Below are 18,016 nucleotides of genomic sequence, written 5' to 3' on the forward strand. Positions count from 1 at the left end.
TTAATTTTTGTTACTAATTTATTGACTACATTATAATTAACTAATGAATGTAGGTGTGAGGTTGGGAAATGGTTCATTAGTAGTAAAATCAGCCAAGCGAACTTAATGAAGAAAGCGCACCGCGACTCGACTCAGGTGTCAGGTAAACACTAGGAGCAATCAGCGTAAAAGAGATGAAATGCGAATGTAATGCTCCCTTTTGTACGCAGTGGACTTCGACCTGCACGTAGCCCTTTAAATACAGGGTGTCCAAAATTTTTTTTCCCTAAAATATAACCTACACTCTTATAATCTTTTTCTAATAATTTTACAGAATTTGGTTTTACACTCAACTTTCAAAGTTACGAGAAGTACTTAAGCAGTAAGTGACGGCTCGTTTCAGCATTACGCACTGCCATTATCCGCGGCGCTACGCTACCGGCGCGGGCGCACGGACGGCTAGTTTCCATATTTAGGCGGCTGTATAGCCGCGGGCGTGCTGTAAGCGCCTAGTAATTTACAGCGCATCTCACGCGCCTGTTAACATCCACTACATCTCCGTGAAAGTAAAACCGAGTAAAAGTAATTTAATGCTCTTTAGTATGCTGCTTGAGAAAGCTCTGGTTGAAACTAGATTAAAATAATCTAAACAGTAATAACTTCCATCGTTTAAACGGACTGTAGAGATCTTATAATATTGTGTTTATGACCCATCAAAGTTTGTATAATATTCTGTCTCTGAACATTTTTTCTCTGTTTTGAATTTTCAAATTAGGCAACTCGGGCAGAAAACTAAGCTTTTATTTTAATCGTAATGTGATTCGTGATAAACCTTGTAAACCACTAGGAGTAGATACTATACTAGGTATTGGCTTAATACTTTGCTGATTGAAATTTCAACCTCCAGCAGGTTGCAGGTGTAAAAGTGTTTCTTAAAAGCCTGCTTGCATAAATAAATCAATGTTTTTTATGAGTTATATGATTTTTTAAGCTGCGATGAACTAAGTATACTGTTCATGATGTTCATGTTGATAATGATGACGTGGTTGTTGCAGCGGGCGCAAGTCCGGGCAGCTGTCGGACGCGGGCGAGGACCGCGCTCGCGCACAGCACGAGCTCAAGCAGCAGCGCTCCGCCTCCCTGGTGAGTACTGGCAGAGTAAATACAAATGAGTAGGTCATCTTCATAGAAACGCACCGATCACGGTTTGTATGTGAGCGCGCCAATACACATACGGCGCGCACGCACTCACTGACAAAATTCGGCGCAACACTCCGCTAATCCACGCCAAATTATCTCAAAGTAAATAACATCTCTACAAAAATTTTGTCTTGAAAGAAACAGTCATTTTTTAATGTTATCTTACATACAAACCGCGCTCGGTGCGTTTCTATTCTATGAAGATGACCTACTCATTTGTATTTACTCTGGTACTGGCTGGCTACTTCTTCTACCGACTGAATCAACCTAAGATACAAATACAAAATCCTTATTGAGAATCATAGGTGACATGTTACAGTAGTATCACTATGTACCGCTCAAAGAGCATACAATTTGTCAGACAACAATAGAAATTGGCAGTTACATAAATGAATTATACCTTTTATACATTGATAAGTCACCCTAGATCTGTTCTGGGCGTGGCTTTTATTTGGTCCTCTTTGGTCTCTGGTGCATCGTCTTTCTTGACAGACAATACAGAATAATTTGCTCAAAGTGACACTGTGCATGCTACAACACTGTGGTTTCGTATGAATAATAAAAAAAAACATAAGATGGTTACCACATCGGTGGTAGGAACATTCGTTCCGTCTCTTTATAACTCTATTCTACTCATAAAATGTCGGTTACATCCAAATCAGTTTCGAGTTTTAACGGTCGCATTCGCCTACCGTAACTAATTAATCGTTTGCGTTTGAAATCACAAACAACGCAGTCATTGACTGTCTCACATCGTTTTAATGGGCACACCACCAATACCATACCTTGCCAGAAAATAGTTCTTGGCCGACAAGCCAGTTCAGAGCGATAAATGATATCTACCATGGAATTATAGTTTTAACACGCGTAAGATAGCGTCAGAACGATGCGTGGGCGCACCATGATGGTTAGGGCTGTTATGAGTTGCTAACTTGTAGAAATTAGAGATGAATAATACACAGCGCTTAAAATTATTATTTATGAGTAGTTAAATTCAAAATCAAATACAAAGGCGAAGCAGAGCTTTTGAACATGAATGTCGTACATTTTTTTTCATGAGTGTGTTAAAAGTGATGAAATCATTCAGTTATTATTTTTACTTTTGGGTTTTGATTTAAAAAAACAATACTTTTACTATAAACTGCGAATATCACTACTGTCGTAAGTTTTATAATCAATCATGCGTGAGGCCCTTAAGCCCTCACGCATGGCACATGCTCTGTTCTGCGCTAACCACGTGTAATTACCGCGGTGCTGTCTGCGCGAATTTATTCTCCGTTCGCGCACGTTCGGGCCGCATGCTCGCGTGATTTATATGCGTGTTCATGGACCGCGGGCTATGATCTTGTCTAGAAACGTTCTGTATATTATAATTCCAAAACTGTTTAATAGAGGAGAAGATAAGTAATAACAGTAAATAAATCTTTTTTTTTAAACAAAGAAAAATGCGGTGTTAGTAATTAAATTGTGCCAATATTAGAGTTCATATATGCACAGAAATGTTTGTCTCATGTCAGGTCGTCAAAATAGTGATTTTTGTATGTTATATCTATACATATAAAATACAAATTATATGAATACTAGCTTTCCGCCCGCGGCTTCGCCCGCGTGGAATTTTGTCTGTCACAGAAAAACTTTATCGCGCGCGTCCCTGTTTCAAAAACCGGGATAAAAACTATCCTATGTTCTTTCCCGGGACTCAAACTATCTCTATGCCAAATTTCATCAAAATCGGTTGCGAGGTTTAAGCGGGAAAGCGTAACAGACAGACAGACAGACAGAGTTACTTTCGCATTTATAATATTAGTTGGGATGTAATTGCATTGGTTACATCGTAATTTCCTCGTAATACCTATACAATACACTGCTTAATTTATTTGCCTGTTGCTTAATTATTGTTATAAATAACGCATAACTCGCAACGGCCACGCTTTGACGTTTAATATCCACGTCATACGCAACATTATATTTATGTTCATGAACAACAGTATTTCTAAAGCACAAGAGCGTCAGTAAAACAAACATTGCAGCAAGGCATAGTTATCAGTAATTACATGTGCGTAACAAAGAACCATTAGCGCAGCAGGAGTTGACCAAAGCGAGCGAGGCGCGCGCAGAAACCTCTTTGACAAATGGCAAACACGCCTAATTAATCACTTTCATTTTAACAGATAATGTCTTATATGTATAAATATTTTAATTGTTAGAACTGTAAATAACATAGAGGATAATCATCACTAAAACAAAAAATGCCGATAAAAAGACCGATTCGGTTCGAAAGTTGACTCTCAAACGTAAAATTAAATAGATTGTTTTTAATTGGAAACTTGTTTTTTTTATTTTACTCGTAGTAATGACTCATTTGTCCAATTAGTCTTAAATATATTGATTTAATTACGCTCGGAACCTACCTTTAAACTCTTTTTCGTTTAAATAAATATTGTTAAAATAAATACTGTAATTGCAATAACATAATTATGAGTTGCTTAATTAATAAACTAAACTAAGAATTGTGAATCATTGATCACTTTCGGAGCAGCCATTCAGGCAAAAATACAACAAAATAAAGTAAAAGAACAAAAAAAGAAACTAATAAAGTTTGCGTACGGTTGTTTGATGCGGAAGGTACATTGATATATTGTTGAATTACGTATACAACGGATGTTGCATTACTTAAAAATGCGCCTTCTTTTGTAATTATATTTTAATTTACCTTTACATGGACAATATTATTTATTGTTTTATTCATTATGTTTTTTATAATAATTAATAATGTTGTATACGTACATCACAATATTTATTGGCTAATAGCAAATTATAAGACTAGTTAATGCAAGTTGACGTACCTACTTAAGCCGATTAGTGTAAAAATGCGTTAAGATAAACAGTGTGAGCTATCATTAATTTTATATGCATATGCTAAGTGTTATGAGAATAATCTTGTGAGAGTAAAGATAATTTGCAATTCTTTTAGTAGTTTACTACCAGTTAAGGCACTATTATACAGTTAAAATATTGCACATTACCTCTCGAGTATAAAAGGTCGTACATAAGTGTAACATGAGAATTCTAATTGTAATGGTTTAATTTTGTAAGCAAACTCCACGCCCGCAATGTGTCGCAATACACTCGGCAAATGTATCTGTGTACAGAGGGAACTGCTATTAGATAAACGGCAATAAAACTTAGCAGCGAAGTGTTGGGAGGCCATGTCGACAGCTATTGTTGGAGACGTGACATTGCGCAGTTGACGATTTGTAAGCACTATTTTTATTATTATTATTTTGTCTAAAATATTCCATCCAAATTATTCCAAAAAAAGCATTGAAGTAATATTACTTAGTACATTATAACTCAATGAAAAAAAGCAATTTTGACTTTGACGTATTGAAAGATTATGAATTCGTTTCTAAGTAAGATAATTATTTTTCTACAATTTATAACTTGTTCTTGTATCTTCTTAGATAATTTTATCATTAGTTTCAGTTGAATTGATTTCGTGTGAACAAACAAAATATTTCGATCATTATAAAATGCATTATTATATCTATGAAGTTATACCGAAATAATAATATTTATACATATACAAGACCTGCTTCAGGCACTAATCTTCCCTATCCATAATAAGTGTAGATGCGTGTTTTTAACTAATTCAAGAGTTACAGAAGAACACGAGTATTCCAGCCACTCTACATTTTACTACCTTCCACACTCAAATGAATAAATAGGTACTAATAACACCCTAATCACTGTAATTATTATGCATATTGCACGGAACAATACGTAATTAATGAACAGCGTTATTGGCGCTACGTAGCTGCGTAGGCGCCGCGATAGTTTCGATGACTTGCATTGTGTGTTAATAAATGACTCATATCAATGCAAATGAAAATTCGGTATTTGACATCAAGCAAACAGCATTTGTACGAAGTTTCTAAAACCTTATGTAAATTAATAAATCAACTGTAGTTAGTAAATCATATGATTAGTGAAACATTTACTGAAACTCTATTATTTATCTGGTTTTTAGTATTTTCTTTCCTTCTTTTTTTTGACAATGATACGGCTACAATATAGAATGAAAATTCGGTTTTAGCTGAACAAAAATTTATCAGTGATCTCAGAAACTTTACTGGCATAAAAACCAAATAATGTGAGAAAAACAAGAGTGTCAAGCGATGGCCGATGTTGCGTGGCGCACCGGAAATAGTTCACAGGTTACAGGCTGTGTTGCTGAAGCATAAAATCAACAATGGCGTCAGATTGACCCAATAACAAAGTGTCCGTTATGACACCGCATTGTTTATTTGTTGTCGGGAGTCCATTGTGGCACCGTGCACGCGCCTTTGTGATCGGCCGACAACGAATCACGCACATACTGACGGGTCATTTATTTATTTTGTCAATATGATGTGATTTAATTGTTACGGTTGATGTGATAGGTGCAATGACCAGGACCACGCATTGTTTATAAACATATGCACAATAAGCGTGTGACAATGTAATAAACATACAATAGAATTGAATTCAATCGAATTAAAGTAAATAATTTGTATTTTTATTGCTTCTGTGTATCGACTCTAAATTACAATATTATATTATGAAGTCAAAACTCAATAAAAATACTATAATGATTTTTTATAACTGCGTACTCGAATATTAAAAAATACTTGCAGATAAGCATTCCCTATTTCGCTGAATTGAATTCCGAATTATTGTGCTTCCTTAACTCTATTTGCTACTTGCAACAAAAAAGGTGTGAAATCACACCATCGACTTGTAAAAAAACAGGTTAATGTAGTATCTAGTCCAGTTATGTAAGTATCAGTGACAAAACATGTATAATCCGAACGCGAGTCACGTGTGAAATATTGCGCTGTTTACTTCAGTCCGATGTTTGACATACACGAACTACACGAAGCGCTCGCGCATTGAATCTAAATCTATGTCCAGGTATTTCGTAACAGCTTATTAGCGGCTTCTTTGAACTGATATTAAAAGTCATCTATAAATTAAACTTTATAAAATAGGTTGATCTATAAAATAATTTACGTTTAATGTATGTATTCATTCTGGACTTAGCTTTGTTTACTAAGAATAAAGATTAAAAAAAACCTGGCTACATTGATTAAATTTCCCATAAATGTCTTAGCTCTCAAAGTAAAGCTAAAGCATGAGTTTTCCGATTGAATAATGATTTGATTATGGACATCAAGTATCAAACCTATTCATTATTATAAACAAACTTAATTTGTCTGTTCTCGCTGACCAAGATTATTTAGTTTCTCTATATCCAACCGGTATAGTGGCATCATTAGAGATTAGCTTGCGTGTTTTAGTTTAAAGATATAGTCTTAGTACATTAGTACGTAGTATAGTAGTAGTACATTTCCCGTCTGTAAAATTAGTAAATTGTAACTCAAATTTATTATTATGCATTACTTGTTTGTGTAAAGATGTGTTGTTGGTAGATTTTTGTCAATAAATAAATAAATAAAATTGCGATGGAAGTTCCTGCTCTCGCCAGCAGATCAGAATGTGAATTCCGCTCTTCCAAGTTTCGCCGTCGCCGGCGACTGCGCATCGGAGCCAGTTTTTGCGCGCGCTCGTTGGCGACCGACATTAGAGAAGCGATCGCTCGGCTGGGCTTTCGGATCACCACGCACGGCCTTGTCACAGGGCTGCTAGATGCTATGTAATCTACTTTTAGTCTTATCTAACTAATTTGAACGAGGATGGTTTTTAATTGCACATCCAACCAATTTAAAAGACTATTTCTATTCTAAATCATATTCTAAATCCTAATTTCATTTATTGAATGCTATACACATGTGTATAGTCTTGTTTGCATCTATGTGTCTCTATATTTTACCAAGAGTAGCATTTTTTCTATTTTCATTCAATGCTGCAATGAGGAGATGATAGAAGACAGTGCCCTACATAAAGGATTGTTTACCAGGTTTCGAATGACTTCTTTGGAAATGCAAAACATTGAATACACATTAAGCAGTCGATTGTTCTAATTATAGCTTAACGCAATAACCGGACAGAAGCACGTCCCTTCGTGAGGCGCAGATTGACAACGTAATGTTACGCCAGCGCGGCAGCGTCCCACTTGCCTTCATACTGCTGGCCCACTGAGGATTAGGTTCGATCTAGGACGGGCCATATTAAGTAGTTGTGCATTAAATCACCTTTGTGTTTACATTACGACATAAATGAATGGGTTGATAGCTCAACGGGAGTCCCGTTACGGGATTGACGTGTCAATAAAAGTTTCAGAATTATAGCCGCCAATAGTACCTAATGTTTACTTTTTGTATTGCCTTACATATATTATTTTAATAAGTTACGCCTTAATACTTAAATGTGGTTTGATTACTTAACAAAAAAATAAAATCGAACAATTTACTTCCTGGTATCTGCAGACAAAACTCATTTCCTTAATAAATGAAAATGAAAATACATTTAGATAAAAATAATGACAACATTATCTGAATAAGGAGAACACTAGTAGAAAACGAACAAGGTAAGGCACTCGTGCCGACCGCGCAACGAGCAATAAAATTATCAGGAATTATCATAAATTATCGGCGCGCGTCTCGCTGCGCGCCGCGCCATTATCGGCTGATATGTCCATTATCGAAATATGTAACTGTCAGAAATAAAAGCTTGTACAGGTTGATATCAACTTTAATATGTAATTATTTCATTAAGACCTAGCGGTCTACACGCTAAAGAAAGTTATTATAATACGTAATATACAATTTTCTGCATGCACGCATGTTATTACTACTGCCTTCGAGGAAGCTAACACAGTGCGTAGATGCTTTTGGATCTGAGGGTGTTAAAAATATGTTGGAGCTTGCGAGGAATACTATATCAAGATGCTGTGGTCTAACAATGAGCTACAGCGTCATATCAATTTATATTTTCTCAAATTCGCGGTATCAAGATTGGTGGCCGCGTAGCGGGCGGCGCGCGCTGATAACAGCTTTAATTGCGCGCGCGCACGCTCCCGATTTGACGATGCACCAACTAATTATCACTTCAAATGTTTTGAACCTACTCAGTGTAAACATTTAGGTTGGCGATTCATGTGTACCTGCTAATTATTTTGTGCCAAACGATTTGCAATACAAACACCTATTCATACATAGCATACGGTTATGAATTATTAATATAAGAATGGAATATTTCGGTATTAATTTAGCTGCATTAGCAACATGCGTACAAAAAAAAATCGTATTCAATATGCAAAAAACTTCATACTTTTTTTCAGAATAACATTTGATCTTCTTGAATCTTGATTCTTAAATGCAATATGACTATTAATTTAAATGCATGTGCGTATAATTAAGCAGTCATTGCCACACCTCCGAATCTAACGACTCATCTCCGGTCATTATCCAGGGGTCTACTCCGCATATGACTCAAAAATATACTCTGTCCGTCTCTCTCTCATTAAAGCATATTAGGATGGGTAACAGAGACAAATAGAATCGAATATATCGCCATCAATCTTCAAAATAGCGCCTCAACTGTAATTATTCACCATATAGCCCCGAGTTTTTGCCATGAACATTAAAAAGATAACTTAAATAAAAGTCGATGAACTTTGTATAATTACTTTTTGTAAGATAATTAATTACGCAAGTAGTTAATAATTTTATTAGTGTAATAAAAACCGTGATATATTACTTTTACTGAGATACAAAAACGTAATGAACGGAGCTAATTGTATTAAGCAGAGTGTACAACTTATGTAAAGTAGAGGTAATTAGTTTGCGAAGAGTATATTTAATTAGTTTGATTAGCAACGTTATTAATAAGTCAGTATTAACAGATATGATTTGTTATCATTTTCATTAGCTTTTTACAAGATTTTTGTTAACTTAAATTATAGATTCAGTAGTCCCATTATTATATTGTTATAATTTTACTTTAATGTTTTTTTTATAGTCAGATAAATTATGCTACTAAGTACAAGTACTAATTACGAATGATATTATAATTCACTTGAAACTCGAAAAAAAAAACAATGTTGGGACAACAAATTCCGTGTCGAACTTTACAAAGGAGCCAGCTGAAAATACATAGATGAATTATTGTTTTTGATAATAAAAAAAATCGATTAATATGTATGCTTCATTGAGCAGCATGCTTGCAGTTTGTTCCGGGGTTATCATGTTGTTTTGTTTCAGCAAACGCTGGAGACGGGCGGGGGCGGGGGCGGGGGCGGGGTCGTCAACCTCGAGAGCCTGGAGGCTAAGGTGAGTGCTGACCTTGTATATGTTCTGTGATGCTGGCTGCCGGCCGCCGCGGCTGCGCGGGCGCGACTGACGCTAACGTCGCTGACTCTCGCATTCGCGCCTGTGCGCAGTGATTTTACAACGTTACACAAAACTTTAGTTAAGAGAATCATGGGAAAACGCCAAATTTAACTTCGCAAACAACTTATCGCCAAAGTTTCATTTCCCAAATGAACTTTTAGCAACTGTACTTTTCGCAACTAATTCATTTGGTCAAATTATCATTTGGCAAAATTTTACTTGGCAAATGTTTATAATTAGCAAATGTTTTACTAAGCCAAATATTATCGTTCGTTTCAGCCGAAAGACGTCCACTGCTGGACAAAGGCCTCCCCCAAGCCCGCCGCCCAAGCGTGGCGATTAAGGCAAATCCATGGAGAGGAAAGCCAAATATTATATCCCAAATAATTTGTTTGGTCAAATTGACATTTCACATACTTACCCACCGTTACCCACAAATCAAAGCATAAGGCACATGATCATGGTTTTCACAAGAATGTTTTTGTAAAACTAAGAGATTGCAGAAAATAGTATGGTTGCAAAAAGTAGGTATTATAGAAAATAGTAGGTTAGGTTAGGTTAGAACAGCGACCCTTGACGCGCGAAGGCGAGCGAAGCGTGCCGCGGCAGCGGCCGCCGAGCGCTAGAATCACCTCTATTGTTAATGAATTATTTGGAAATTTCGTTAAAGAGAATGAAATAAGAAAATTAATTTAGGACAAATTTTATATTAACTACCCACTAAACAAAATAATAACCACAAGCTAATTTGTATTCCATTCTATGCACCAATCACATTATTTTGTAAATAGTTTATCGTGAAACATACTTTGCCAAACAATAATTTGCTAAGGAAACGTTTTTTGGCCAAACATTAGTAATCCTAGTCCGACGTTTGTAAAAATACACTTTTTAAGAGCCCCCGGTGAACTTCGACCCTTTAGAAGTCTAGAATAATTACTATAAAGTGTATTTTATCAGTTTTTTGTCTTAAACCAATGTAGCGCCGATACAAAAGACATCAACGCGCTAGGCCTAGAAGACATCAACGCGCTAGAAGACATCAACGCAATATTATACGAAGAAACGTTATACATATTAGGGCCTATGTTCAGCAGTGGATGTCCTGTGGCTGAAATGATGATGATGATGATGAAGCTAGTCTGTCAATAATTTAGTCTGGTTTATTTATTTGCAAATCGTTTTACACCAATAATACCATATCAATAAATGGTGATATTATATCTGTACATAAATAATCGGCATCGTTTGAAGTTATATTTTTGTACTTACATCATTCAAAGTAATTTATAATAACAAATGGAGCCATACAAATTTGATGATGAACACTAAAATATCCAACATTTAAAAATAAATCTACCTAAATGTGTGTTCTAGATTCGATGTCCCCGGTCATTAGGTGCCTGTTCTGTAAAGGCTAGAGCAGTTTACAGGCAGCTGAATGTGGCCGGCGCGACAGCGACCACAATGCCGCTTAATCTGTAGCAGCGGCCGAACCCGCGGGGAATAAATAGTCGCGCCGGGGTTACCTTCACCATATCGAATAACAAATGATTGAAAATCAAAAGCTCGAAAAATAATAACGATATTTTAATCATTCGATATTTTGATCGTTCGATGAAACATGTTCGATATTTTGATTTTCGATCATTTGTTATTCGATGGTGGAGGTAACCCGTCTCGACGCCCTGCAATGAATCTTGCATCGCTTCCTAGTGAGAAACACAGCTCCTTAACAACGGAACTATGAATGCAACTTTGTAACAGCATAATATTTATATTTATTGAAGCAGATATCTATGAATGAGGCTTCCGGCGACTGGGACCGCAATTAACTGGGACCGCGGTCCCAGTCGCCGGATCCGTAAAAATTAAATAATATTCTTCCGGCATCTGGGACCACTCGTAAATGATAACTGAAATCAAAAAATGTACAGTCAAACGAAATTTTTTTAGGTGTAATATTTGAAGAAAAATCCTATTTAATTTAAAAACATCATTTCTTAATATAACATATTTATTTAACTTGACCCTTAAATCAACGAGGCTTTAGTCAACTCATATCTACTGCTTAAAACTTATACCGCGGGAATAATTGTCCACATGAATACTTTTATTATTTTTCTTTTGTCATCTTATACCGCTTGAAAGAAAAGATAATATACATTGTATTATTTGAAATATTTGTACATTCATGAATAAAAGTGTCTGGGGAAAAAATTATACGCCATAGCTTGGTTATACTGATTTAATAAAAAAATCAGTCGTTTGATTTATAGTACTTATAGTAGATTTATAGTGGATTTATAGTAGATTCTAAGGGGAAAATAATAAGCATAAAAATATGTTGTACTACATAAATGAAATTCAGTAAATAATAATTTACTGGTAGAAAATGCTTTACAGTATTCAGTCCCATTATATTAGTATTTGTATTAATGTATGTAAAAATGGCCTATCTTAATCTACTTATTGCTAAGCGCATAGTATAAAATCATGTCTAGAACGAGTCAATGATAACCATATAAATAATTTAGAATTTTTTTATTTAAAGACTTTATTGCACACACAACAATGTTCTGTACAAAAAGGCGAGCTTAATGCCATACGTCATTCTCTACCAGCTGATCTTTTTTCGTATGACTGTACCGATTTTGGCCTGAATAATATATTTTTCTAAGTTATCTACGAGTGGTCCCAGTTGCCGGAAGAAAATTATTTATTTTTTACGTATCCGGCGACTGGGACCGCGGTCCCAGTTGATTGCGGTCCCAGTCGCCGGAAGCCTCCTAATATGAGGCTGTGTAGCATAGACCATCTACAAGATTTCTCTAAATTAAGGTAAAGCATTTTCTTTGTCGGTAAAAAAAATATAACAATCTTCGTAAAGATATGCAGATATGCTATCATGTCTTATACTTACGCCCGTATTCACAAACATGAGGTCTCACAGTGCGCGTGGACGCACAGAGTGATACACGAACCAATCACAGAGCTCTCAACGCTGTGCGTTTGATTTGCTGCTTCACTTAAGCAAGTATCGTTTGTGAATACGGGCGTTCGATACACTACGCGGAGATATGATTGATGTACGACTACATTTTATAAAGATAAATTAAATATAATAATTAATTGGATAAAAATAAAATATTTGTTATTACGTTTAAGTAACATGATTACAACAAGTGATTGTTGTAGATATTGTTCTGTCTGTAATATCTTACAGTACAGAATGAATTTGTGACCCAAAGCAAACCTTTCTCTTACATACCACGAACATTTTGAAAACACTACCCACTTTATTGGGAAGTCGAGTAAAATGAAACCATGCATCTGTACGGCTAGCACGAAAAACTTTCGAGTTCGAATCGTTTGCGTATACGAATCGCCATCAAAAATTTAGTATGAAAACTACAACAGCGCCCTTGTGAACGTGTCGTAAAGTGAACTTAGTATGAGAAATGGTTGCTCGAAACTTATTTTGAGAATCAAAATGGTCACGTTATCGTGTAATTCGACGGTTGAGTATCTAATTTTGTTGAATACGCAAACGATTCGAATACGAAAGACGAAAGTTGTTCATGCTAGAGGTACTGATAATAATATAAACATCTCGCGTGCGCGTGAGTTATCCTCCTCGCGACCAGTAAAATACCCGAGCTCCATGTTTCCCGGCCCGTGTGCTGCACCCACGATAAATTGCCGCGCCGGGCACCGAACCTGCGGCCGTATCGCGCCGGACGTACAACCGATGGTGACAATTTACTTGTTATTCCACTTGTAAGATTTATCGAAGTGATGTGTCGTGGGGCGTAATCTGCTGTAGATTTATTGCAAACCGTAGAGGCAGCGTGTGTGTTATTTATACAGGGCGTTCGTTCATATTAATTCGTCCCATATTTATGAACACCATATTAATTTACTTGATAAAAATTCTTGATGAAATTTCAATGTCACTACACTTTACACAAACAATTAAGTAATTAGTAAAATATTAAACTCGATTTATTCTCTATAAGCCTTCTATAAAACAATTTTATTACGAAACTAAACTCTGATTTTTAATTCGACGGAATTTTGACATTTCAGAAGTGTTGTCAACATTGAAACATTCCCATTATGAATGGAGAGCATTTTCACAAATTAAAAAATAATCCTTTCTTGAATTTAAGGTTTCACTTGAAAAACTAAGGCTTAAAAATGTATAGCCTGACCAGGAACATAAAAACCCTCGCCATGTTGCGGAAAACTAATGGTACTAATTTATTTTAATGGCAACAGTAACTGAAAACTTCATTGACATGTCACCTTGCATGTCAGTCTATTGCTGTCAAAGTGTAAACAAACTTTATTTTAAATGTGCGCAATTGGTTTTATTAAATTGCTAAAATATTTTTATAGTCGTGAAAGAAAAGTGGTTCACAATGTGTTAAAGTATTTGTCGAAGAGAAATACTAAGGGTTCGGACAATATTTTCATTGAATAATGTTTCCGACAAAGGTTGTCAAATTGACTGACATGTTTATCGTATAGTACAGTCCACTATGAAAATTAGCTGTGGTTTGTTTCAACTACCTATTTTAAAAATTTTGTCACTTTCTAAGTGTTGAATTTTATGGGATTGGGAAAGAAGTACCGAGTTTGAAGCATTCATGAGCAGACATTGCAGTTGAATATTCAAGTTCTGAATTTGATTATTGATGAATAATAAAATAAATCTACTAGCTCGATTGATGGTTTCATTTAATTTATTTAAATCAGGTTACCTATAATAATATTTTTTCGTTAATTTATGAAAATATCAAATTAGCCCGTAATCCTGAATCCTGATACATAAAGTTAGCCTATTAATTTAACACAGGTACGACTGTACTCAGTGTTGCACTATCAAATGCAATTGAAGCGCCTCTATGCCAGGGTTTTTATGTTCCTGGTCAGGCTATACTGATCATTTCAAAATGGTTATTTGAATTTTTATTATCATTTTTTTGAAGTTACAAAAAAAGTTGGGAAATTATTTTTCTATTACTGGACTCCCTGGTCAATAATCCATGGGTTACAAACCTTTTTTATGAAAATCTTTTTGTTAATAAAATCTTAGCTTCATAAAATAAGGGGCCGTTCAAGTATTACGTAAGCACCAAGGGGAGGTGGGGGGGTCTCAATTTTGCTTATTTTGGATGACATGGGGGGTAGGGGGGTCTAGATGATGATTACGTGTCGTCATCGTTAATTATTTACGTTTTTTCGAGGATTCCCGCAAATAATACATATGCGTAGGCACTCGCTTTGAGAACTGATTAGGGGAATTACCGCACATTAGGGAAATTACCGTGCGCTATTCACTTGTCTGCCGACATTGCCCATTGAAATTTGAGAGTCGTAGTTGTGGTCGTAGTCCGCATATCATCAAAACACGCGGCCTCCCGCTCCCGTGTTTTGTTTGGATACTAAACGTATTGAAAGTTATCACATGTGTTTATGTTGATGCATAATTGATGCAATTATAATATGTTTATTATGTTCTTTATTTCTGATTATATTTTTTTGTCCCTTAATCTGTGTGTATCAGTTAAACCTAATATTTTCATGAATTTTCCTATTTTAAAAATGAAAATATAAAAAACATTTATAACTAAAAATGTTTACGTGAGCATAGGGGGAGGGGGTAAGTACTTTGCTTACGTTTGATGACAAGGGGGGCGGGGGGTAAAAAATGGTAAGAAATCTGCTTACGTAATACTTGAACGGCCCCTAACCAATTTAACAAGATGCCAATTTTATAATCCAAGTTGATTATGACGACGATAATGATTATTGATGATCAATACATATTTTCGTTTATGATAATATGTTGTTTTACTGTGTTAAAACACGTTTTTTTCTATTTAATCTCTAAAATGTACATAATAATTAGTGTACATTGAATTGACAAAACAAACAATAGTTCATTCTTGTAAGTTGTACTTGATGAAATTTTATTTCATATTATTTATTAATAATTCAAAGCAAAAAAGGCTTATCACATCTGAATTGTCAAAAAATGACAGCTGTCAGAATTCCGTCGAATTAAAAATCGGACTATAATATGATGACAAAATCACAAAACAGGATTAGGTTAGAGCACGTGAGTGGTAATGATGTTTTAAAATCACCATACAAGATACTTACACCCTGTATGCCACTGGCGTATGACATGACCGATTCCTAACGATTAGCGATTAATTTCCGATGACGGTCATAAATAACCTTATTCTACAGGTTATTAACAACCGTCTCCTAGCGCCGTGCAATTACTCCGCGGACCCGCTCGCGTCAGCGACGCTTTTTGCGTCTACTCCGTCCGGAGCGGCGCGGCGCGGGAGTCGATTACAATCATTCAATTTGCGACACGACACTTTTTGTGTGCGCCCGCGCAGCGAGACGTTGATGTTTCAATTTCAAGGTCGCGTTTGTTGTTTTATTTAAAATTTACCGCGACATTCGATTGCATCGCGATTATCTAGCGTGTAATGCAGGTGAAAAATTAGTAAATAACTATTTTCGCAAACAACAAACGCGTTGCGCGGTACGCAGTGCCTAGTATTTATAAAAAAAAATTTGAAAAATTCATAAAATTGTTTTTAAATTGTCAACTCATCAGGTGACTTTTTCTTATAGATAACATGCATGTGATGTGAAAGCGATCATCCCGCCTATAGCGGTCTGGGAGACACGTTGTTTTCAGTTAGAGCTTTCAGTTCCTTAAGCACCGCTTAGAAAAGCTTGATGTGTTTTATTGAGCAATCCTGTTAGATTCGCCTTCATTTTATCTGTGCGTTAATCAACATTCCTTGGGTCATGCACCGGCAACAATGTGGCTTTACGCGCGAGGTTACGGCCGCGCGATAACTCATGTCCGCAGTTTATGACCGCTCGTAGCCCGGGGCACCCGGGGTGCCGCAGTCCGGCACCTCTGCTGGGAATGCTTGGGCAAGAAACTACCACAAAGTAGACGTGAAAGCGATAAATTAGAAAACCTCATTACTATGATATCATTTGCAATTAGGTATAAAGTTATAAACCTTGTTTGTTAAGTTAAGAGTTATTCCTATCAAGTTAACTTTGTCGCTAACTAGTACATCTTAGGCCCAGTTTTTTGATTCATAGTTAAAATAACAAATTGTTAAATTTTGCTACTAATGGTTAAATATTAACAAAATGTTAACTAATAGTTAAAAAATGTACTAAAAGTCAAGCTAACCATTGTTGGTAAAACATGTTTTCTGATATTTAACCACTTGTCATTTGACATCTGTCAAATTTGACCATTGGTTAATTTAACTATGAATCAAAAAACCGGGCCGTAACTAGTATCTTTCTTAACTAAGGACTAGTCAAATTTTTAGGTCTATTTCCTAATTCACATCTTGTTCTCGTTTTGAACAACATCTTAAGACTCAATTTAGTTTTCATTTAAAACATTGAAACTTGTTTCATCTTCAATCGTAATAAAGCATACATACCTAACTTAACAACCAAAGTATTTTTGCAACTTTATTATTTTCAAATTAAAAGCTATAATTGGAATAGTTTAATGCTATTTAATTATCAGGATAGCGGCGATATCTATTAGTGGTACCGGCTACACGACTGCAAACGAATGCGGGTACAAATTGCGCGCATTAGACGAGCGCGAGCGCTGCGCTGGACGGCTGGACTCGCGAGAGCAATGTTAACCCTACTCAGACGTCGGCACATTTATAAACTAGATACATATTTTAAATCTGTGCTCAATATGAGACATGCTGGTTGTGGGACTGATGTATGTCATGAGGAGCACACAGAGAGCTTTTACAAGCCTAGTAATAAATAAAAAGTAGAATTTTAGTAAACATTAAGCAACATCTATATTTTATGAGACTTGGTCTAAAGGAAACTGTTGTGTTGCCTCATGCATGCATTAACTCCAACCTCAAAAGTATGAATATTAAAAGCAAAAAATATTCAATGTACATATCATATCTTCTACTTGGAGAGTGGTGTTCAACACCCCTGGCCAGTGGAAGGTTAACTATCAGCTCGTATCAATGCCTGGGCCTATGAAGCGCCGGCTATCAAGCGTCTGTCTGGCTACAGGAATAAACTGGTCGCTATCAAATGCTCCAGAGCACTCGACTGGATACTAATTGTACGTGGATTTACATTTAAATTCGCATTTTATGAATATTCTTAATTTTTAGAATATTCTAATTGGTTGACAATCAACGACACAATCAAGATGTGAATAAATTATGCTAATTTAAATTGAAACGAACTCTCATTACAATTCGAATAAATTTTAAAATAAATGCGGAGAATGTTGGTGAGATAACAACAAAAAAATATCAACGGAGCCGGTGTGTCTAGATTCTAGATACGAGTACTTAGGTCTAAATAGTATATTCTTAATCCTGCTTTTCCCAGTGAGTGAGATGAGCTTGGAGATATTTATTTGTAAAACCAATAAGGTTTTCATATCAGCC

General features: G+C 35.7%; 1 protein-coding gene across 3 annotated transcripts in view; it reads left to right on the plus strand.

Annotated features, from left to right (window-relative positions):
- Window positions 1–18,016, plus strand: part of sprt (PDZ domain-containing protein sprite) — a 74,449-nt gene that overhangs the window by 29,492 nt on the left and 26,941 nt on the right. For 2 of the 3 annotated variants that reach the window (XR_003655773.1, XM_028302488.1), the window contains exons 3-4: window positions 1,035–1,122; window positions 9,384–9,452. Coding sequence is in view for 2 of the 3 variants with exons in the window: in XM_028302488.1 (XP_028158289.1) it covers window positions 1,035–1,122; window positions 9,384–9,452 (157 nt within the window). In the remaining variant the exon portion in view is untranslated. The remainder of the gene's footprint in view (window positions 1–1,034; window positions 1,123–9,383; window positions 9,453–18,016) is intronic. The other variant, XM_028302489.1, reaches the window with a different exon arrangement.

Source organism: Ostrinia furnacalis, unplaced genomic scaffold (assembly GCF_004193835.3).
Source record: "Ostrinia furnacalis isolate ACB-3 unplaced genomic scaffold, ASM419383v2 OfSCF1130, whole genome shotgun sequence".
NCBI lineage: Eukaryota > Metazoa > Arthropoda > Insecta > Lepidoptera > Crambidae > Ostrinia > Ostrinia furnacalis.